The sequence below is a fragment of the Gossypium arboreum genome, chromosome 2, assembly GCF_025698485.1.
Source record: "Gossypium arboreum isolate Shixiya-1 chromosome 2, ASM2569848v2, whole genome shotgun sequence".
In the NCBI taxonomy this organism is placed as follows: domain Eukaryota; kingdom Viridiplantae; phylum Streptophyta; class Magnoliopsida; order Malvales; family Malvaceae; genus Gossypium; species Gossypium arboreum.
In genome coordinates, this window is record NC_069071.1 from 3,183,069 (window position 1) to 3,206,536 (window position 23,468).

Sequence of the window (23,468 nt, forward strand, 5' to 3'; positions counted from 1 at the left end):
TATTTGATTCTGAAACGCGTGTCATGAACACACATAAGAAAAAGTGTTTAGTTGTCAAATAAATACTTGCATAATTACTTATTATATTAAATGTGATGATGTGGTATTTATTTGTTTTAATGAAACTAAAATGAATATTGATTAAAATAAATAAATTAAAATCTTAGTCCAAAAACTAAATTAAAACAAAAAAATTGTTAACATGAAAGAAATTGAAAATAACCCCAATTTCACAAAGCAAAATTAAACACTTCCTTCTTTCAAAAAAAATATTTTAAATATTTCGAATATCATCTGATGGCTTGATGGTTAAAGGTGTTCATCGCCCTAGGTGTGACTTTGGCATACTTAAAGATTAAACAATATTGAAATTTAAAGAAAAATCTTTGCTTTTTGTCATACTTAAGCTTGCTTAGAATGCATATTTGTATGTAATACGGAGACAGAGGAACAAGAGGTATTTTATTACATCTTTCTTAACTAAAGATATTGTCTTGGTGCAGATTAAAGAAGTTGTACAAGCTCATTTAGAAAGAAGACTAATCAATAGAGCTGACCCTATTAATGTTTCACTCTGTGCTTCTTGAGATATCATTAGTTAATTTGTTTGTATAACTTAAAATACAGTTACTATACAGTGATTTTGTTCTTTTGTAACAATTTAACTGCTTTTTTGGATTAATAAATTCATCATTCATCCAAAAAAAATTACATTATAATCTCCTAAAATGACAAATTTAATATTTAATCTTTTAAAAATTATTAAAATTTAAATTTACAATAAAAAATTTACATTTTTACTATTATAAAAAAATTAAATTAAATTTCTACTCTTCTAAAAAAAAATTAACACGGCCTCGGCGACCTCATTATTAATCTGATTGGAGACACAGTCCGGCCGAGTATTGCCATTAATGAGCCACATGTAAAAACATCATTAGTAATGGCCCCAACATAACAAACTGAAGTTGGGCCTAATATGGCTTTTGAGCGTTTAACCAAGTGCAAAAACTTCTCCTCAGTAATTTTGGTAAAATATCTCTCCAATCATTTCAGTTTTGAAATTAAACAGTTTAGTCCCTCTCAAAAAAATTAGAGCAATTTAATCCTGTTGATTTTGAAAGTGAGCAACTAAACATAACTAATCACAGGGTTAATGTTTTTCTTCAATTGTACATAATTTTGATTGATATAATAATAAATTTAGCCTTTATAATTTTACATATTTTGTCATTACGGACTTAATTCTAAAAAATTCAACAAATTTAACCTCTACATTTACACTAATTTTATTGGATAAGTTTATTAAATTAGGACAAAATTTCACAAAATATGTAAACTTTGAAGGCTAAATTTATTATTATACCAATCAAAATCATGTACATTTGATGGAAAATATTAACGTCGTAATTAATTGTACTTAGTTTCTCACTTTCAAACCTGACAAAGATTAAATTGTTCTGATATTTTAGAGGACCAATTTACTTAATTTTGAAAGTAAGAGAAATTGGAGAGGTCTTTTTACTTATAATTTAGACGGGTTTAAGTCTAGTTTATGTATAATATTAAAATATTTTATGTCTATCTAAATTCAATTTAACCTAAAAATGGGTCTTAAATTTAATATTTATTAATTTTATGTGTTATTCTGTTGTTAAATTGTAAATAAGATAATTAGCATATTTTATATGCTTAATTTAATTTTATATAATAAAAACCATATAATTACAAAAAAAAAATTGACTTTGAAGGCCTCATTTTTTATTTATTTATTCTATGATTTGTCATTGGAACAAGAATTTCATTGTTCTTATTAAATTAGGGCCAACCCAAAAATCTTTTGATGGATCAAAATTAAATTATATATTTATGTAAGAGTTGATTGCAATTTTATTATTGTACTAGTTAATATTTTTATAAATTTTAAAAGATTAAATTAAAATTTTATCATTTTAAAAGTTAAAATGTAATTTTATCATGTATTAATTTATAATTTTATACATTTTAAAGAGTAAAAACTGCAATTTTCTCATTTTAGAGGCTTGCACCGGCCCTTTTAACAATTATGTACTTCAAAAAATCGATTTAAATGTCATCCATCATACCAAATTCATCAGACGTTTGACAAGATAAATCACTTGAGTTTATGATTTGATTCAAATTCGTCCCTTATAACCACCACTTGATTAGGATATGAAAACCATGATTAGACTCGAATTTGTTGAAAACAAACTTCAAAATGATCGGCTGTGGACGGTGACATGTCACCTTCTTTTATTCCATAAACCATTAGCTAGGATAAAAACTAAAATACATTAATATTATGATAGATTTTCATATAATAAATATATTTATTGAAAATTTATATGCGTGTTAAATAAAATTTAAAAGTTACAAAATGGTTATTAAATTATTTAAAATTTTTATTTAAGTCATCATGATGTTAAAATTTCTATCCGCACTAATTAAAAGTTTTTTTACCTCTTCTCGTCTACAATCCAATTTTTTCTCCATGAAACAGCTTTGAATGTCACAAATCTGCAAACCAAAATCCAAATAGTTTTCCTCTCCAATCTCCGACACTGACCATCAGATCGACTTGAATCTAGTGTATATTCTTCTACTTGTTGATGGGTACTAATCTATCGTACTGATTGTCGAATCATTATTTAAAGTTCACTAACTAAACTTTTAAAAAATATATAAATTTACTGATAGTTTAGTTACTTTTATTATAATTTACCCTTCTTTTTTTAAATTAACTATTAACAAATAAATGGGCCTCTTACTCTATTAATCAGTTTCCAAATAGGGCTATTTGGGCAAATTGTCCAAAGTGTTTGATGGGAAAAGACAAAAGCTAATGTCTAAAATACACTTGCCCACTTGAGTTGAGAGCCAGTGTGTTGTGTTTTTCTTCATGCACCTTAGCAGTAGGAAGGGCCCCAACAACCCCCCGAAACATGTATATCATTGTGGATAAGCATTCCTTGGCTCAGCAATCACCATGTATCGTCGAGACGTTGTCGCCCTTTTTTAGGCCACTATTAATGCTAGTAAGAGAAATGAAAAAAAATTGAAAATTAACTCGAATTGAGATGTTTAAATAATTTATGAAATATATTGTGGTTACTTAAAATTAAATTTATTTTATTTTTATTTAATTTATAATTAATTTTAATCTTTTATGATATAAAATAAAAGACTTTATATTTAAAACAGTAAAAATAATTTAATAATTCTTAAAAATTATTATTAATTTAGATATATTTATGAAAAATACTTCAAAATATTGTCAAATAATATTCAAAAGTCATAAAATAAAATTTGTTTTATAAAAATAAGTCTAAAAATTTAAAATAAAAATTAATATGAAAAAGATTAAGAACCGAATCAAATTGAATTATGATAGATACTTCAAAAATCCAAAAAACTTGACCAAATTTAGAATCCATTAAATTGGAATGATGTGCATTTTCCCATACCAACATCCGAAAATTTAAAAACTTTTATAAAAAATTATAATATTTTAAAAAAATTCAAGTAATAACATGTTAGCCCGATATTGATCCCTTTGTTAAATACTTTGGAAATTGAGCTAAAATTAAAGTCTTACACTAATAAAACAAAAAATCCAGGGATTAAAGTGAAAAGAATATTAAGTTGAAAGAATAAATGTTATATTATTCCAAGTTGAAATCCACCGAAGTTTCGCCCTTCCTTGTTGAGAAAATGTAAAAAAGTAATAAAAAGAAGTCTTAAAATTTATGGCTAAACTTAGACAACTATTTGAGCTTTGTGTACGAGGAAGTGAACTTAAGACATGGTTTTATGCTTCAGTTGATTGAATCTGTCAAACATATTCTGACATACGCAAAGACTGGCCATACAAATAAAAGGGACCCAAAAAAGGTCAAATTCTGATTTTCATACTTCTTTCATGCTTAAATTCTGTATTTAGTCCTTATGTTTTTTTTTTGTTTAAATAAGGGCCTATCCAGGGATAGAATCTGGGACCAACATAAGTTTTTTGCCACTCCACTTGTGGTTTAACCAATTAGTCCCTATACTTTATTTTGACATTTCAAAGACTAAATTCTGCTATTAGTCTATGTACTTTGCGGAAGTTATGGATTTAGTCCTTGTACTTTAATTTGATTAATTTTAGTCACTTTACTTTTTGAAATTTGAAATTTTAGTCTTGACCCAAATAGTAGCAGTTAAATGTTGTACTATAAGTACAATTGTAGATTTAGTTTGTATTCACTAATTGGATCATTCTAAGTCCTTACACTTTTTAAAATTTGAAATTTCAGTCTTGACGCAAATAATAGTCATTAATCCATTAACAACATTTGTATTGAGTAATATGTAAAAATAGCAAGTTGACATGACATTTCATATTTAATAAAAAACACATGTCAACACGATGAGTTGGAATAGATGATTTTAAGAAAAATATATGTCAATGTTTTTACTTAGGCAAACAGACTAATAACATTATAAAAGCAAAAAGATCAAATTATGTTAAATTTAAGCATAAAAGACTAAACATTAAATTTGATCATAAAAGAGGGACCAAAACTATAATTTAACCAAAGAAAACACTAAAATAGTGGAGTAGACTTTCACATGCGTGGGATATGTCCAATTGATGAAAAGCATTTTTTTTATAAAAAAGATTACGTTAATCTCAACTATGAAAATAATTTATTTTAAAAATAAAATAATATTTTTAATTCACTAGATTTAAAAATAAAATTATATTAAAAATATAAAAGAACTTCCAACAAAATGGGCAAAATCAGACACAATACAAGGTAGAATTATTAAGACAGTATAAGAAACAGACAAAAACCATTTATTATTCTTCCCTTCTGTTATCATGAAATCATCAAAAAGAACAAAATGGGAACGAAAATTGAAAGAGTTATTATCCAAATTCTTTTATTTCCATGTTTTACTTTTACAAAATTTTAATTTGGGTATAATTAAAGTTTCTTCGTGTTTTGTTTTATAATTTATAAAATTAAATTTTTAATGTTCGTGAATATTTTCTAAATAATATTATTTTAAAATTTTAATATGAAAAATTTATTATTGCATCTATTATTTTTATTTTATATTTTATAATTTTGACAAAATTAAATGTATTTTTATAATCTAAATTCAATTGTACTTTTTTAATCCTTTAGTAAAATGAAAATTTTTATTTTGACTGCATGAAACATTTTTCTTTTACTTTCCATAGCTTTCCCTGTGTTTCATGTGTCCTCTGGTGAGCTTTTATGGTGACAGTCAATGAATTTCCCGTTTGATTGTCCTTTTTAAAGTAAAAACACTTTAATCATTATAATCACCTCCACCACCACTACCACCGCCACATTACTTGATTAATTTCCACCCATCACGGCGGCTACTATTTATCCAATCATTAATATTCATATAATATCACAAACATGATCTGGAAAAACAAACAAACAAAAAAGGAAAATCAATAAGTAAACAACTTCAAATCCCTTTTAGAAACAGTGATAGAAAGGTTTTTTTTTTTTTTTTCTAGGTACAAGAGCCTCATCCTTTAAACTATTCATAAATCTAAAGAAGAAAAAAAGCATGCGAGGTGTGTTTCTTTTCTTTAAGCTTCATCAACATAACTTGTTGCATGTGAAAGTTCCTTTATCCATTCAAATGTTCGATGACGAGACAAAGCTTGTTTTTTCTTCTTTTTATCTTCAATGGCGGCAGCAGCATGCGATGTTGTTTTGTCTTTGTCACTGTTCTTGATGTTGTTGTTGTTGTTCAATGGAACTGTTTCAACTGCATTAACTGAACATGTACACCCACTGAACAACCCCATTCGTTTTTCTACTAACCCTTTGTTTGATTCTTGCTGGTTCTTCGAAACTTCGGCTGTGGAGCTGCCATTGTTAACGAGCTTGGTGCTTGAACTGCTGTTACTGCTATTACAACTGCTGTTTCTACTGACGGAATTTTTATTTCGAGGTTTCATTTTCAAGTCTTGTAACCCGAGTTCCGGTGCTCGAACCAAACCTATCTTGAAAAAATCCCACATCGACGATGATCGTTGGATTCGACTGTTGACGGCGGTTCGGGTTGATCGGATTTGAGGTTTTGGGCTCGGGTGTGTGTTGAAGTTGTTTCGGATTTTCATACCGGGTTTCGAGTTAGTACTACTCGTTGAGTAATGGCTACTGCTCCTAGTGCTACTGCTACTCACACTTGTGAACCTACTTAATGAACCATGGTCCATGGATTCTGACCTCGACAAGGACCGGGACATGTTGTGGCTGTCATGACGGCGGAACCCGGTGTCGGAACTCACTGAGTGACGCAAAGGTAAGATTTGGCCTTTGAAGAACACTTCATCAGCTACACACATTTCTGGTTCGGACCTAAACGAACCACCATGGCCAGGCCATGAACCGAAGTTGAAATCTTCTTCTTGTGATGGTTCACCATTTTCTTCATTTTTCAGTTCCTTTTCTTCAATCAAATTCACAGGCAAATCACAGAGTGACAAAGCCTCTTCTTGTTCTTCATCCTCAACTTCCCGTTTTTCTTCGTAACTCTCCATTGCTATGAAATGAAAAAGGTTGGAAGAAAAGGATTTATATAGTAAAAACCAAAAGGGTAAATTTTGAAATTGGACAGAGAGACTGAAGGAGGAGTAATAATGGTGAAACAACAATGGAAAATTCAGAGGGTCAGTGTGCAGGGGAAGTAAATATGGTGTTGGTGTTTTATTGATTTTAGGGTGAAACAGAAGGGGACTATAAGGCCGGCCATTAGCCAAACCAAAGCTAAAAAGCTATCAAAGGCTATTGGGGACGACAAAGGGGGTTAGATTTTATGCTTTGGTGGGGCTAAAACGTAAAGGCTAAAAAGAAGAAGCTAAAAGACAATCTGGCATGCAAACTTTATATTAATTGTTTATGGAATGTTTAATATGTATAAATGTCATCCTCTACTTTACAAAAATCGAGATGAATGTGATTTTTACTCAATGCTTGCAATTTTGGTTGCAATTTTGGGATCGAGATATGAGGTTAGAGTTTTATTATGCGTAAATAAATAAGTTTTCTTTCAGATTAATTTGGATTAGTTAGTTAAAGTCGAGTCAGGAAGACATTGATATTCACAAGTTATTCAAGTTTGATTAAAAGAAATTCAAATTTGAGCTTAACTATATTTAACTTGAAAGACTCATTTTATATTATTAAATTGTGTTATTGTTATTATTATATATTATTAACCTTAAGCTTAATTATCGACCCGAGTTCAAACTCAAATTCAAGCTTGAGTACAAAAATTAGTAAAAGAGCTTAATCAACAAGTGTTGAACTAATGATTTCCATATCAACAATTTAGCCAGAACGTTGACTTCTCGATTTTGTAAGGTATATGGATAAATTTATGCTTAACTTTGTAAAGTAAGAGGGATGAGATTCATAATTACACGGATGTTAATAACTTAATTTAGGATCATTTTAAATATTATAATAATACTGTAATGTAAGATAAGGAAAATAAATATCTATCCAAACGACACTTATAACGTCAAACAATGATGGACAATCTCTAGGATTCCTATCTAATGAATGGAATTCTTTCTGGTCGATTCACGAAAAAGAAATCTTTGAACAGTTGGAAATGGCATATCACTGATGTTTTCTCGAGATTGAGACTAAAAGAGACTTGAAATAAAAGGGTTGTTAGATTGCTTTTAATATTATTCACAATATTTTTTTTAAGGAAAATTCTTTATATTTTTATAGTCGGTGGTCTTGATTTTGGTTAGGGGTGTGCTGTGATATGTGGCCCAATTTCATATATTTGTAATTGGGTAAATAACACTTGAGGACTAAATTATTACTAAGTTTATGTTTTAGTTATTTAACTTTAAAAAGTTACAAACTGGTCAATAAACTATTAGAATTTTTTCATTTAAGTAACTGAACTATTTTAAAAAGTTTGTTTAGCGAGCTCCAAGGAAAAATTCTATGATCGGTATGATAGATTAGTACCTATTGATGAGAAAAAGAACATACCTTAGATCTAAGTCAATCTGATGGTCAATGTCGGAGATTAAAGAGGAAAGATGATTGAGTTTTGGTTTGTAGATATGTGACGTCCAAAGTTGTTTTATAAAAAAAAAATTTGAAATGTAGAAAAGAAAAGGAAGGAGAGCTTTCAATTGGTGTAGGTAGTGTGAACAGAAAATGTCATATAGCGGCAATTTTAATAGTTAATGACTTGAATGAAAACTTTCGAATAGTTCAATAACCATTTTGTAACTTTTTTAAGTTGAGTGACCAAAATGTAAGTTTACTAATATTTTACTAACCTCGGGTGTAGTTTATCCATTGTAATTTAGTCTCTCTACTCTAATTATTAACATTGTTAAAATTCTTACGTTAAATTTGTACATTTTGAAATAATAAAAAATATATTCACTTGATAGTCAAGTAACAAAATAAAACGATACTATAACCAACATGTATTTAGTAAAAGAATTTTAATAATATTAATAATTAGACTTACATTTTAAATTTAAAAATAAGATTAAATTTCTCGAAAAAAATAAAAATAAAATTAAAAAAAGATTTTGAATGTTTTTGAGGGACAGACTCATTGGGTCTATATTTTTTTTTCTTTGTTATAGAAAGGTGTTTTTGCCTCTGCCGATGAAGCAGGAAAGGAATGACTTCTGTTTGGATATAAGGAAAAAGCTTACTGCACCAACTAAAAATGTCCAGAAAAGAAAAAAAAATTTGAATTTATGGACCACTAAAATTTATTTTAAATTTCATAAATGAAAAGCTAAAGTTACCATTGCCATATCTTTATATTAAAGTTGAAAATTGAAATTGAAACGCGGATTTAAGCATATTGAAGTATATATATATATATTTTTTTGTGAATTACAAAAGTAGGTTAAAGCCTTAAACTAACGTGACTCGAATCAGGCCATATTTGAAGTGGTAAACACCCTATCCATCATGTCAATACATGTGTTTATTTATTTTTTTATTTAAGGATTAAAGAAAGCTTACGACTCATTTTAGGTTTTATATCAAATAATAATATTAATAAGGGATAGCCACGAACTTTGAATATCAACCATAAAATGGACATGAAAAGTACCTAAAAATACTAATTAATTAAATTCTTCAATATTTTGATATAATTTTTAATTAATACTATTCTATTTAAGTTTCCTTTCCACATTATTTTTATCATTTATTAATTTAGAAAAGAAATAATATTTCTATATTATTATTTTGTTGTTATTGTGTTTTAGGTTGCATTTGATTTCGATAAACAAATACCATTTTCGATTCCATTTTTTTTGGGAAAATGGAGAACATTAATGAAAACTTGTTTCACGAAATTTCTAAAAATAATTTTTGGAAAATAATAAAAAAATTGCTTTCACTAAAAATATTTTGTAAAAGTAAAAATGGTGAAAATAAATGTTTTAACTTTAAATGAATTGACTCTCGTTCAAGTTCATATAAGCATAAAATATTTTTCAATAGTTTTTCTAATATTAAATTTGATCGTTAGTTGGAATCTATATGAATATATTTTTATTTTACTTTTTAAAGAAAAATAATTACCAAACATATTTTCATTATTAGAAAAATATTGCTATTTACCAAGTAGTAAAACATGATTTTAAATTTTAAAAATAAAAATGGAAACTATTTTTAAAAATAAAAATAATAAATATATTGAGAATTTTAAAAAACTTTAATTTTGATTTGGTTGAATTATACACATGAAAGTTGAATTACAGTTTATATGTATGCATAAAATCTTAATTTTGATTCAACTGTAAAATACTAAATTTATTTTCATATTGGATTAATATAATTGTTTGTGTATGCAATATATCAACATAAAATTGTGCTAATTTGATACTATTGTTAGTGATCCGAGAAAATTGAACCAAATCAAATTAAAATTTCAAAATCAAAATTCATGTATAACATTATACATTAAATTAAAATTTATGTATCGCATAATATCTTATTTCTATTTTGGATTTAAAATGGGTAATGGTTACACTTCTTGGCATTGATGTCTCTTTGAGGAGGTCCATTTTTGGTAAATAATGTTATTGATCAAATGTGGTGTGGTTAGTGGAACCTTGTCTAGTTGGTTAGTTGAACAGGTTAGATCGAAAGTCAGTTTGAAAAGAAGAATTAGTGATTTGCGAACTGATTGAAACTGTAATTAAAAACATATTGAATTGGTGGCTGAATTGATTTTTTCCATTTTTAATACTTTATTCAATTTTATATTTTTTTAATAAATTATTTAATTAAACTAATCAAACCGTAAATTAATTATCTAGTCAATTCACCCATCTATCTGATTCTAAAATATTTGGATATAAGATATTCAAACTTGACATGAGCATAGCTTCCTCTAACAATAAGCCAACTTGCTCGGGGTGACAAAAGCCATCGATTATTATTGAATTTGACAATTCATCCATAGTTTCAACTCTCAATTCACGTAAGTCTATGTAAAATTTATATTGATGATATTATTTGAATCGAATTGGGTTAGTCAATTAAATCAATTGGATTGAAAGTAAGTGGATATAGTGATCTAGATAGAGTATATAATTGAGTTTTAAAGAAATTATTCAGAACCACCATTAAACCATGATATGTAACTAGTTGAACCATTTTTTACTCTCTTTTTTTACCTAATTTATTAGTACATGCTCGTAAAATCTATCTCAAACTTTGTCAAGCTCAACATAAATTTAAAAAATTATGGACTAAATAAATAAAAGTTAATTATATATTAAAATTAGTATTTATTTTTGTTTATATTTTTATTTTTATTTTTATTTCTGATTTTCCTTTTACTTTTATTTTATTTTTCTTTTGAATGATTGTGAAAATATTGTATACCAAAAAATGTCTTAAGTAAAATAAATAAATGAAGTGGATTTTTGAAGAAAAAAGCCCATAGACTTCAATTAATTAGGCTTAATCGTTCAAGGGCCCATAACTGTGGACCAAATCTCCCGCCATTACAACACGTGGTATATAAAAGTTAGTCCACGTGGCATGAAAGCTGAAAAACATGTCATTTGATGCACTCAGCAGTGACTCTATCACTGTCTCCTTTCTCCGACCCGATACCCTCCATTTCCGCTCTGCAATTAACTCGGCAGCTCACTCTCATCTCATGCTACAATCGTTTTTTTTAAATATATATTTCCAAATTTCGATTCGAAAAATCTTTAAAAAAATTTAATAACGTTAATTGAAAATGTCTTTATTATCTGGATTACACTTTTATCGGAAAATTCCTTGTTTTTCAATTCAATTAAATCGTTATAGCTATTCTTTATGCTCCTCTCTGTTGTTGAATCCGAATTCCAGAACTCAGTGGTTCAGCACCGGAACTGGCTCGTCGACTCAGACCGAGTTCCCTGGAGAGAACGCATACGATATCTTAGGTGTTGCTGAGACCAGTTCGTTCGCTGAAATCAAAGCTTCGTTTCGCAAGTTGGCGAAAGAAACTCATCCGGACCTTGCTGATTCCAAGAACGATTCATCTGCGTCTTCGAACAGTTTCGTTCGGATCCTCGCTGCTTACGAGGTATTGTTGCGATTAATTCTCTCTCAAATTCAGTCCTGTATGTTGATATGAATGTGTTTATTTTTTATCGGTTTCAATTACTAGCTGAATTTGATTATATGAAACTTGTTTCCGATATTTAAATGATAATAAATTGAACACATTTAATTCAGTTTTATGAAATTTTGCTAAAAATGGCTGGACATTACACTAATTTGTATTTTTTTCCCTTGAAACCGCTTTAGGGCTGGAAATTGGAGATAGCTGACATTTGAATCGTTTTCGTATTGAACTTAGTTTACATTTAATCGTTATTTTGTTAAAATGAAGCGTGTAAAGTACTTCCAAGTATAAGTTTGATTTGCTTGTTGAACCTTAGTTCAGTTCACTGTTGCAAAACCAGTAGAATGTGGCTTCAAAAGCGCTTAAGTGGATATTATCCTCCGTTTTAAGGGTTTAGGATATGAGTAGTAGTACAAATTGTATAAAGAAAAGTATAAAGTTTGATTTGATACATTCTACAATTGTATTTTGGTTATGAAAATGAAAGTGCTTTGTATGCTTAATACAGTGCATTCTGATGCCTGTGTTATGAATACTGGATTGCAGATTCTTTCAGATTCGGAGAAGAGGGCACATTATGACAACTATTTGCTATCTCAGAGAATGGTTATGCAGAAACATTCTAGACAAGGTTCGACGTTGTACACATACACATCCCATATGACAAGTAATAAGCAGATGGAAGTTGTTGAATGGTTAAAGTGGTATAGATTAACTATTAATGATATAGTGTCTCAAAGGAAAGCCGTTGTTGGAACTGGCTATTTTGATGTTCTTGAAGCAGATTTTTATTCTGCGATACAAACAGCATATTACGGTCCTCTAATTGAATCCATGGATCTTCTTCCTGATCGATTTGAAGCTGAAGAAAGGTCTGTGTATGAAACTACAGAGGTGCTGCACTTGGTTTCAGGGCGGGATCTTTTTGGGATGGTTTGCTTGGTTGATAGGGTTCCTGAGTTATCTTTTAACTATAAGGAGAAACTGACTTCTTCTATGTCTTCAACTTCAATGATGTCTCAGTCTACCCAAAATTCTAGAATTTGCATGAATGACGAACGAGACATTCATGGTGGAAACTCTCGGATTCGAGTAACTGATATTAAAAACCATTTGGCAGATGCATATCGAGACTTGGAGTTGCATGTATCTGGAAGGGTAGTAGCTGTGGCCACCAGAATCCCTCCTAAAAGCTGTTCTGGTGAAACACAAAATGAGGATGTTGAAGACTGCATAAAAGTTTTTCTTACTTCAGATGATGATTCCATGCCTTCAAGCCAAGGATTGGATCGTAAAGTTGGATCCCGAGTCCTGCTGGGAACAATAACTGGACTTGGAACCAGCCCAGAAGAGGGATCGTGTTTTGTTTACAACAGCAATGGTTCAAAAACCCATGTGATTATGAAACATAGGACCTTGCTGGTTTGTAATTATGTTCTCCTTAAATCCTATGCTATTTTGATTTTACCTTTTTTCAATATATAACTTTGTCTTTTTACTTTATCTAGAATGCGGAATCGACCATCTTTCCGGGCCTAATTTTCATGTTTTTCTTTTTATTAATTTTCTCTTATTTTCTTGTGTAATTTTGTTTATTGGATGTGCTGCATGTGCTATATAATTGATGGATTTACATAATCAATTAAATATCTATTCCCTTTTGATTTGTTTTTTCCAGGTGAAGCATATGCACTGGTATCGGGCAGCAGAGGAAGTTTCTGTTTGTGAGTGTAGATGTAGCAGAGCTCGATTACCACCAAGCAAGTAAGCTTTTTTCTTAATGCCTGGTTTTGAGTATTCTCACATTAGCATTCTTGTTTCATAGCTAATTTTGATTATTGTCATTGATGTAGGTAGGGTGAGTATGATAATGCTTTTTCGCTTTATTATATGGTAGATTGGATAGGTTCATCATTTATTGAGTTTACTTTTCTCTTTATCTTATTTCTTCTACATGTCTTTTGATTTTGTTTTACTAAAGAGGTTAAGTTTGGTGATCTGTAGTAAATGTTTTTTATATCAAGGAAGATTAAACATACTTGAACAAATGAACTCCCACTTGGCTTTATATCTGTGGTTGATTTATAAGGCTAGTCTTCTATTATTTCTAGAATATATATTTATATATATATATTTTTTTTCTGTTAGCATTTGTAGGGTAGAAGCTTGCCCAGAAGTTTGTTTAATTCCAACTTTGAGCCGCAACCATTTGCCCATTGTGGGTCTATTAGGGATCTAGGGTTGAACTGTCACTTTATTTTCTGTTTAGGCCTGGGCTTGATCTTGTTACCTGATATTTTTAATTTTTATAGTTTTGAAGGTTTCATGTTTGTACATTACAAATGCATTTTCAGGTTTTGAAGATTGCTTGTTGATTAGACATGCAAAGTCTAATACTATGTGTTCTGGCAACAGATTTTGGTTGTTTGAACCGCGTTGTGGAATGCATGACATTGGTGGTTGGTACATCGAAACTTTTGGCAGAGATAAGAAAGGCAGGACAGTCCCGTCCCAAAGATATTGGGATGGGTTTGATACAACTGAACAATTTGAGGAGTAAGTACACTCCTAAGAATGTGGCATAAGATGTTTGAGCTGTCATGTTTTGTCACTTCCCTTGGGCTTATATGTGAAAAGATGAACTAAATAACTGACTGATCTGAATCAATATTAACTCTAATGGGGCTAGAATTGTTTTTATTGACTAGACGAGGCTGCAGTGTCTTGAATTATATATAAACTTCAAAAGTCCAGCTGTGGCCTAAATAGCAAATTAATTTTAGCTGTATTTGTCCAAATTGAATTTTCAAAGCTGTAGATTAGGGCACCATTTGATGTCATCTCTTTATCCTTTAAAATTGTCAGCTTGTTCTTGTACTGTATACTCATCATATTTTTAACCGAGTTGTTGCTTTGAAACAGAACTATCTTGTAAGTTCATTCTCTGAATTAAGCTTTGAAAGTATCTTACTTTGTTATTAAACTGGTTGCAGGAGACTGCATCCAGCTATGTATTTGCTCGCCCTTGCATATAGGACACTTGATATTGAAGATGCAAAGATAAGGAAGCAAACCATCTGGAAATTTGTTGAAGGAAAGCTATTTAGTATCCTCAGTTTGTACAAGAAGTTTGTTTAGGATGATTACCTCTTTGGGCTAGTGAAGGCTAGATGTGCTTTATCTTTCACGAAGGTACCGATGTTTCGTTTATTTTTTGGCTTGAGGATTGGTTGCAAGTATGCTTTATACTTGATTGAGGAGCATCAAGCAAAAGTGACACTAGCAAATTTCTTGGGATAAAATGGTCAAGGGGTTCAACTTGATGAATCCTATGAGCTGATTCCTTTTGAGGTAAAAAACAAATAGCTGCTTGTTTTGCATTCGACATTCAATTGATCCGAGCATAGTGAAACGCATGTGGGTAATGGGATATTCAGAATATATATGTCATCCTGTTTTGCTATTATTTCATGAAAGTTCTCATTTGGACATATGAAGAAGATGATTCTTTAAGAAGATAAGACGATTCGAATGATCTTTTCAAATAAACTGTTCATACCTGCTCGGACTATCATCAAGCCTTTCAGACCATTCGGACTTCTTAGCCTTCACCATAACATTCCTCGAATCCTCCATCCGTTGCCGAGATCACGAAGAGAAGAAACTGCTCATACTCATTGTGCTTTTGACCTTTTAGTTGGATCAGATGGAAGCAAAAGAGAACTGGGGGCATCATGTCCAAGGTAAATACTCTCTCCTATGCAACTCTATCTTTGGTTTATGTTTCACTATGTATAATTTGTTAAAATAAGCTACTAGTTTAGATACAAGTGTGGCTCATTCTGCTTAGCCATTAAATTTCTTAACTCTTTATCGAGTGTGTATATATATATATATATATATGTATGAACAGATATACTGACTAATCTATTTGGATTCTGCTTCTTTCTCGTTTCTTTGGATTTCCTGGAAAAAAAAATGGAGAAGAAATTTTGCATTTACATCTTCTATAGTTACTACAGTTGCTTAACAAATATGCCTAATCTTGGAACCTAGTTCCTCAGTTTATTTCTGGAGCGTATCACATGCAGGAGCAAATCATTGTTACGCGCGCAGAAATCATTAGCACATAATTCTTGCAGTTCGATCCCACGACGTGGGTACGAGGTAAACGCTCATGACTAATGGGCCGAATACTTAATGTGCATACAAGTCTAATCAAGTACTTAAAAGATTTAATTATGAAATACTCATCCGAACTTAGTCAAACTAAAATCCAATCTCTATACAAGTCTATTATTCATCACATTGAAAAATGAAAAAAAGAGAATAAAAAAATTGCAGGCACGAGTTGACTCGTAAAATTTATGTCACTAAAAGGTTGAAACGATGTTAAACTTGACAAGACCTCGTGAATTTACCATAGTATCTATTAGACAATTAAGTTCATTTTATTACAATACTTTTATATTTTTTCTAAGTTGAATGATTAAAATGGACTTGATTGTCATTTTCGATTATTAAAGTAGACTAAAAAAGGTACAAGTACTAAAGTGAACTTAATTGATGAGTTCAATGGCCGAAAATACATTAACCATTAAAAGGTTTGATATAATTAAAGGATGGTATATCATTTTAGTACTTGAATTTAAATTTTTGTCCCAATAAGTACATATATTTATTTTACTAATGATGCAATTTGATTTAAGTATCAAATTTTATATTAAAGCTAAACTCAAGTATCAAATTAGAAAAAAATTCAAGTATGTACGAATTGAACATTGAAGTTAATATTATATATTAAATAGTATATTAAACATATAATTAAATACTCCTTTCTTTTTTTTAGTATTTATTTGGCCGAAACAAATAATTTCGAGTTCCTTTGTTTTTTTGGCCAAAAACAAATTTATTTGAGTTTGAATCCCCTCTCTTGTTAATCAAATTAGCGTTTCTTGAGGCCAAATCGACCAGACATGGGAGGAGGCAATGCCCAAAAATCCAAGATGGCTCGTGAAAAGAATATCGAGAAGGCTAAAAACGCAGCTAAAGGTTTCACCTTTTTTTTTCAACAACATGACCTTGAAAATCATTAAAAGAAATGAAAGCTTCGTTCTCATATGAATTAGATCATCCTCGTAATCAATTTTGTTTGTTTTAATGTATTTTTCAGGCAGCCAGCTGGAAACAAACAAGAAAGCTATGACGATTCAGGTAATTTTTTTTGTGTTTTTATGTTTTTTTTTTTTTTGCCTTGTTTAGTTGCTGTTTGACAATATTTTTTGTGGATTTGCCATTGCCTTGTATTCAAAGTTGTTATAGTCTTTGTATAGAACAGGGGAAAGAGTTCATTGCAAGGTTCTGTTTGTATTTTAATGGGATCTAAATGTGTGGGATTGTTTTGAGTTTTTATTGGAGATTACTTTTAACACTCTAAAAAAGTTGTATGAAGTTTAACATGTGGAAGAGAGAAATGCCTTAAAGCAAAGCTCAGCCTTGAAATGTGCTATTCTGCATGCTTATTTATTAAAAATGAGGGATTGTCAATGCCAGTGAATGAAATTATCAATGCAATTCTATGTTGACATGGGTAATAGTATCCTGGAGAGGCTGTACTGGGAACCAGATTGCATTTTGCCCCCTCTACTTGAAAATTGTGCAAATTAGTTCCTGTATACTAGATCGAAGTGCAAACTGGTCCTTCCATTAAAAAATCCATTCATTTCTATCGTTAAAAATTGGTCTTGTATGTTAGAATGAGGTGGACGTGGCACATCAAATGTAAATGTTTAGTTATTCTGTCAATAATATCAGTTTTTAACAGTAAAAATGGATGAAATTTTTAACAGAAAGGATTATTTTGCTCTTTGATCTAATTTACGGCAAAATGCAATCTAACATCTAGTACAAGGGCCTCCATGGTACTTTTACCTGTTGACATGCTATTAGTTGGTTTTCATGTAAATATTTATCTCTGCATCCTTAAATTCAATCTGTTTCCCATTAGGCATCATTTGTGTGGGTGGCTGATGCATAGTTCCATGTTGCCATTCTTTTTATATCTTATCAGTTTATTGGTAACGTGTGAGAGTAAAATGGAAGTGCAGAAAAAGGAAGTCTAAGATATATATGTGTGTGTTATTGTCAAGTATTTGGATTGGTAGTATGAGAAGTAGCAATTCGAATTACAGTAACTTATATCATTGTACTGGCTATGGAGGAATGTTAGTAGGGATGTTCAGTAGGATATCCTTTAGAGCCTTATTTTTATGGATTATAAAGCTTTTAGCATATGATCATTTGTTGGTATTCTGGATGAATGATTTAGCATTTACCTTCATTGTCTGCTCGATGTTGTATTTAATTGTCGGTGTTGTTAACCTTTGATTCATTTAAAATGCAGTGCAAGGTATGTATGCAAACTTTTATATGCACAACATCAGAGGTAAAATGCAGGGAACACGCAGAAGCAAAGCATCCGAAATCCGATGTGTACGCTTGCTTCCCTCATCTCAAGAAGTGATGTATTTGAAGCAAGAAAATGCCATATATATTATAGAATTGTTTGGAATATCTTTTCCCTTGTCATGTAAAACCTCAGCTATGATTTTTAAACCCAGGTTGATGTGTGTGGAACAATTGCAGATTTGATTCAGTCCTGCTTCTCTGTTAAATAAACATTTTTACAAACATATAAAATTGTTTGGAATATCATTTCCTTACTTGGGTTTCTTGCTTTATGGAAAATGCTATCCCCTTGTAGGTAAAAGTACCGTAGAGAACCTTATACTAGGAGTCAAATTGTATTTTACCTTTTCTATTAAGAGAAAAATAAATTAGTTGTTGTATCTTAAAAGAAAGAGCGAATTAGTCTCTTTTTTTTTTTTAAATTTCATCTATTTATACTGTTAAAAACTAGTATGATTGACAGAATAATTAGACAGTGATATATGGTGCCATGTGAACTCCATGCTGATGTCCAATGAGCAGGTTTTTATCGTAGAAATGCATGAAATTTTTAACTGAAAAGTCAATTATCTTTGATTTAATTTACAGGGATTAATTTATCTATATTTTCACGTAAAATGTAATCTGACTTTTAATATAGAAAGTTTTATACTTTTGCCTCTTAATGATAAATTCTATATTTTCTTCTTTTCATCATTTTTCGTATCTGTCAAAGCCCCCAAGTCATCTCTCATTTTAGAGAATTTCAATCAGGTTTGGTTTTTGAGTTGTCATTATGGAAATGAAGCATTGGATTCTTCATACTGATCAATTGTCGACCATGTAGAAACTTGCACTTTTTTATTTGGGTGTAGCTTTTAAGCAACTAAATTTGGCTTATTTGTGTATTTTTTTTTGTTTACTTTAGTATTTGAACTTAACAATTATTTATAGATTTATATTTCATCAAAATTTAATAATTTCAGAATACAACATAATCTAATTGTCAAGTTCAAGTACAAAAGTAAATTCACTTATCAAATTTGAGGACTAAAAATTATATTAATTCTCTTTCTTTTATCATAAAAAAGTTTAGTAATGAAAGGTCATTCATGTGATCAATCTCGTAAAGTCTGAACCTTTGTTAGAGTACTAATCCATATTAACACTTCTATATATTTCATCATTCAATATAAATTCACTTTGACATACTTTTACTTATCTGAATATTCCTATTAATCATAAAAAAAAGTTAATAATAAAAATGATTTTAAATTAAAGCAATGATTATATTTTTTTATTTTTAATGTATTTACCGGAGCCAACTCAGTCATTAATAATAAAATAAAAAATAAAAAAACCATAAAATAAAGGTGTTTTTATGTTGTACTTAAAATAATAATAAAAGAAAAGAAGTCTTCCAAAGTGGAACTTAAAAAGGATTGACTAATTAAAAAGCTAAGCACCAAAAGGCAATATGCATTGTAATGGGTTTTTACTAGTCAAGAAAATAAAAAAGTGATCTTTACAAAATAAGAAACTCCATCGCCCATTTTTGCCCCAAAAAAAGAAGCTCTAAACCTAAACTTCCTCACAAACACTAATCTAAAAATCTAATCATATAAACTTGGAATTTTCTCCTTTTTTTTCAAGTCATATTCATACTTGCAACTTGAAAAAACCAAGGATGTTTTAATCTCTCTTGTCTAAATTGTTTTTCAAGTTCAACAACATTGTTTTTACTCCCATTTTGATACCCCATTGTTGTATCAGTAACCTGTAAGAGTCTCAGTTCACGACCAATGAATTCATCTCGTTGGATTTTCGCCATGGAAGAAGTACTTGGCCTGCTATTGTTGTTGTTCATATGAGAAGCTGATTCAGTTGAAGAAGATGAGAAGCTGTTCGGTCCTGAATCCGAAGTAGTCCCATGTTTCTTCCTCGACATGTACTTTGTTGGTCCTAAAGTCAGTTCAATCTCACTTTCATCTATAAACTCTGCATCATCATCATCATCAGCATCAGCATCAGCTGGATGCTCTAAATCAAATCTGGTTCTTGAAATGATATTCCCATGGTGAAAGCTTCCATTAATGGCGGCTCTACTGGTTCCAATGCTTTTCATCAACGTCTTTTGGATTCTATATAGACGATGAAGCTCATATACCTGTGTTCATTAAACATCAATTCAAGCTCTTACAACACAACAGATAACATATAAAACATAAATATATATATAGAGAGAGAGAGACATGTACCTGTTCTTTGAAAGTTTCTTCATGTTTTAACATTGCCATCCTCATAAATTCCTTATCGTACGGCCTAAGAAGCTTCTCCATTGGAGTTTGTTTCTTTCAAAATCCCAAGAGATATAGATAAATAGATGCTCAATTACCTTTTCACTATTTTTCCACCTGTAAAAATAACAAAATTCCCAAAAAAGAAATTAGAAAAAAAAAGCTGATAAATCTTTGGCTCACAATGGTATGAACTGGTAAACCTGCAATCCGTTTTAATTATTAATAGATAAAAAGAAAGTTACTTTTTAAGTTTAACTTGTTTGATTGCTCCACATGTGTTTTGAGCCACAATAATGAACTTCTTGTCATACAAAAATATCTTCCATTATCACATGTGTATTTAATGCTACTTCTCCATCATTTCATAAAATAAAAATAAAAAAACTTTTCTGGTTTATTCCAAAAGATTGAAAATAACAAGAAAAAGAAACCCAATTTCTCAAAGTCAATGAATTCACATGCATGAGAAAAAAAGAATAAGTAAAATCTAACCTGTCAAAGATTCTTGAAGAGCTTTAGCTATGGAAGAAGATCAAAGCTTTGAGATGAAGAAGAAAAGGGAAACTGTTAAAGAGAAAAAGGCAATGGAAAGCTTATATATATATAGAGAGAGAGAGAACTCAAGGTGAAGATGATGTTGCCTTCACATTCCCCATTAGTATATGCTGCAAAGAACATTGTTATATAATATGTATATATGTGTATGTGTATTGAAGTAGAAGAATTTAAGATTCCTTTGCTTTTACACAGAAACCAAGGGTGTTGGGTGCTTCTGGGGTTTGAGGCATGCCAAACAAATCTCAGTCCCTTAACCAATACCATTCAAGCTTTATGAAAAAGATGCCTCACACAGGTCCAGCAATGCATTTTTTATATATAATATCGTCATATATAATAATACCCAAACCTCTATTCCCTTTACTTATTATAATTTTGGATATGGTTAAAATATAATTCATCTATTTTTATATTTATTTTCTCTCTCATCCGAGAGTCTATTTTCGTTATTTATAAAGGAGAACTTAAATCCGACGTAATAATAAAAAAGACTTAATTGATATAATATTATTATTTTAGAATTTATAATTTAATCTGTTTTAAGTATGTTTCTATGATGTCAAACTAACATTTAATGCTTAAATTAACTGTTAAGTTGACAAAATAATTTAATTAATACAATATTAATACTTTAAAAATTTAATTGACGCGTTTTTAGAAATTTATTTAAAATTTTAGCCATAATTTAATGCAATTAACTTTATATCAAACATGAATTTGGAATATTAATATCATAAATTTGCAAATTCACCAATCATATGGATCCTTTGCAAGAGTTGTCTCTCAATAATTATTATATAAATATTATTTAGATGTTCACAACATTTGTATTATAGTGGAAACTGATTTGAAGGAGCTTTAAGGTGACAATATTTCCAAGCCTGCTGACAGTTTACAACATCTTTGATTCTTCATTTATAGATTGTGCATTATATCCCAAAAATAATTTAAAAATAAAATATGCAAAGGCAAATCTTTGAATATACTATATTTTATTATGTTATTATTGAGGCATTCAAATATATGGATGTTTTAGGTATAATGTGTTTTGAAGATGATGATTGGATTTGGATTAGGGCAAATTTAAAAATAATTTTAGGAGTGAAAATTGAATTATAAATTTTAAAAGAAGGGGTAAAATATATTTTTATTATTGTACTAATTTATAATTTTATCATTTTAGAGGGGAGGGATAGGGGGAAGACTAAATCACTGCTTGTCTATTAGCTCCACCCCTAGTTAAAGTTGATTGAGTTTAAGTTTAAATGACGTCGTTGTTGTTATAACAATGAAAAGAAGGTAAGTTTAAACGTGTTTAAATACATATTATTTTGGATCAGTAGCCAAGATGCTGGAAAGTTTGATTAGTGTCTACATTGAAAGGGCGGTTTAGATTGTCTCGGGTGATGTTGCAACAAGGGGAGTTATAAGAAATGGAAACAGAGAGTGGATTATGTGATACAACAAATATTTGGGCAAATGCTCAACTTTTGATGCTGAATTGTGGGGAATTCTTTATGGATTAACTTTCATTCATAACGAGTATTATGATGGTGTATTGATATAAATCGATAGCTTAGAGGTGGTTAAAACAATTCAAGATTTTTCTTTCTCAAGCTCAAACTCTACCCTCATCAAACGTATTCATCACCTGCTGCTGCTGAATGTAATTTTGTGGGACATTCAACATTTTTCCTAGAGACCGTAATAAAATTGTTAATTGTTTGGCCAAAATGGCCTTTGATACATACCAAGGATTGAAGATTTTTGAGGAGATACCGAGATAAGGGCTAACATTTTCTCTTGTGATTCAAGCAAATGACAGTTCTGCTCATAGAATTACTATGTAGTTAAATCATTTTGTTTGTTATTACTTCACCAAAAAAAATACATATTATTTTCAATTTAAAGGTTTGAGATTACAAATTATAATTAAATAAAATTATAATATGAAAAATAAATTATTGAATTTAGAGATGTATATCAAATAATGCTAAATTAAATATATTTTATTATTTGTCACTGTTATGTTATAGCTGTACATAGTACAGACTGGAACAGGATCCATCCTGGACCATATAAATGAAGATAAAATAGATTTGGTTTTCAGGAATAATTCAGATTTTTTTAAAAATAAAATATTTGTTTTATATATTTAATTATAAACTAGATATCATGATTTTAAAAATTTTAAAAATATTGGAATAATTTAAAATTAGGAAGAAGGAAAAAATGATCACATCATCACATGCAATGAATTATGGATTACAAGAAAGTAGGGTTAATTTTTTGTTTTTATTAAAAGCAAAGAACATAAAAGAATTGGAGAGAGTGACATAGAAGCACGAGTTGCCGGCGAAGGGAGGTGCAACCGTATGGGGCGGTGGGTCCATTGGGGTTGCTGTAAAAAGGCTGAATCTCAAGCCTTGCGTTGTTGGTGTTTGCTATTAGGTCCCCCCCACCACCATC

At 29.9% G+C, this 23,468-nt stretch overlaps 4 protein-coding genes across 5 annotated transcripts; 2 read left to right on the top strand and 2 right to left on the bottom strand.

Moving 5' to 3' along the window:
• Positions 1 to 5,389: 5,389 nt before the first annotated feature.
• Positions 5,390 to 6,911, bottom strand: LOC108468944 (probable membrane-associated kinase regulator 1). The gene has a single exon (XM_017769811.2). The coding sequence runs from the start codon at positions 6,596 to 6,598 to the stop codon at positions 5,639 to 5,641; it is 960 nt and encodes a 319-aa protein (XP_017625300.1). The 5' UTR covers positions 6,599 to 6,911; the 3' UTR covers positions 5,390 to 5,638.
• A 4,204-nt stretch (positions 6,912 to 11,115) lies between these two features.
• Positions 11,116 to 15,693, top strand: LOC108468175 (uncharacterized). The gene is made up of 5 exons (XM_017769052.2): positions 11,116 to 11,652; positions 12,241 to 13,116; positions 13,373 to 13,458; positions 14,110 to 14,250; positions 14,688 to 15,693. The coding sequence occupies exons 1-5, from the start codon at positions 11,320 to 11,322 to the stop codon at positions 14,830 to 14,832; spliced, it is 1,581 nt and encodes a 526-aa protein (XP_017624541.1). The 5' UTR covers positions 11,116 to 11,319; the 3' UTR covers positions 14,833 to 15,693.
• Positions 15,694 to 16,538: 845 nt separating this feature from the next.
• LOC108469074 (uncharacterized protein At2g23090) lies at positions 16,539 to 18,554 on the top strand. The gene is made up of 3 exons (XM_017769968.2): positions 16,539 to 16,746; positions 16,868 to 16,908; positions 18,098 to 18,554. Exons 1-3 carry the CDS (start codon positions 16,671 to 16,673, stop codon positions 18,215 to 18,217), a joined length of 237 nt encoding a protein of 78 aa, XP_017625457.1. The 5' UTR covers positions 16,539 to 16,670; the 3' UTR covers positions 18,218 to 18,554.
• A 1,065-nt stretch (positions 18,555 to 19,619) lies between these two features.
• On the bottom strand, positions 19,620 to 21,319 carry LOC108469200 (uncharacterized). Of its 2 annotated transcripts, XM_017770098.2 has the most exons (3): positions 20,934 to 21,319; positions 20,400 to 20,555; positions 19,620 to 20,308 (listed from the first exon to the last, which is right to left on the bottom strand). In XM_017770098.2, exons 2-3 carry the CDS (start codon positions 20,478 to 20,480, stop codon positions 19,790 to 19,792), a joined length of 600 nt encoding a protein of 199 aa, XP_017625587.1. In that variant the 5' UTR covers positions 20,481 to 20,555; positions 20,934 to 21,319; the 3' UTR covers positions 19,620 to 19,789. The 2 variants fall into 2 exon arrangements, with proteins under 2 accessions (XP_017625587.1, XP_052879635.1); XM_053023675.1 differs by lacking the exon at positions 20,934 to 21,319 and having other exon boundaries at positions 20,400 to 20,645.
• Between the last annotated feature and the right edge of the window lie 2,149 nt (positions 21,320 to 23,468).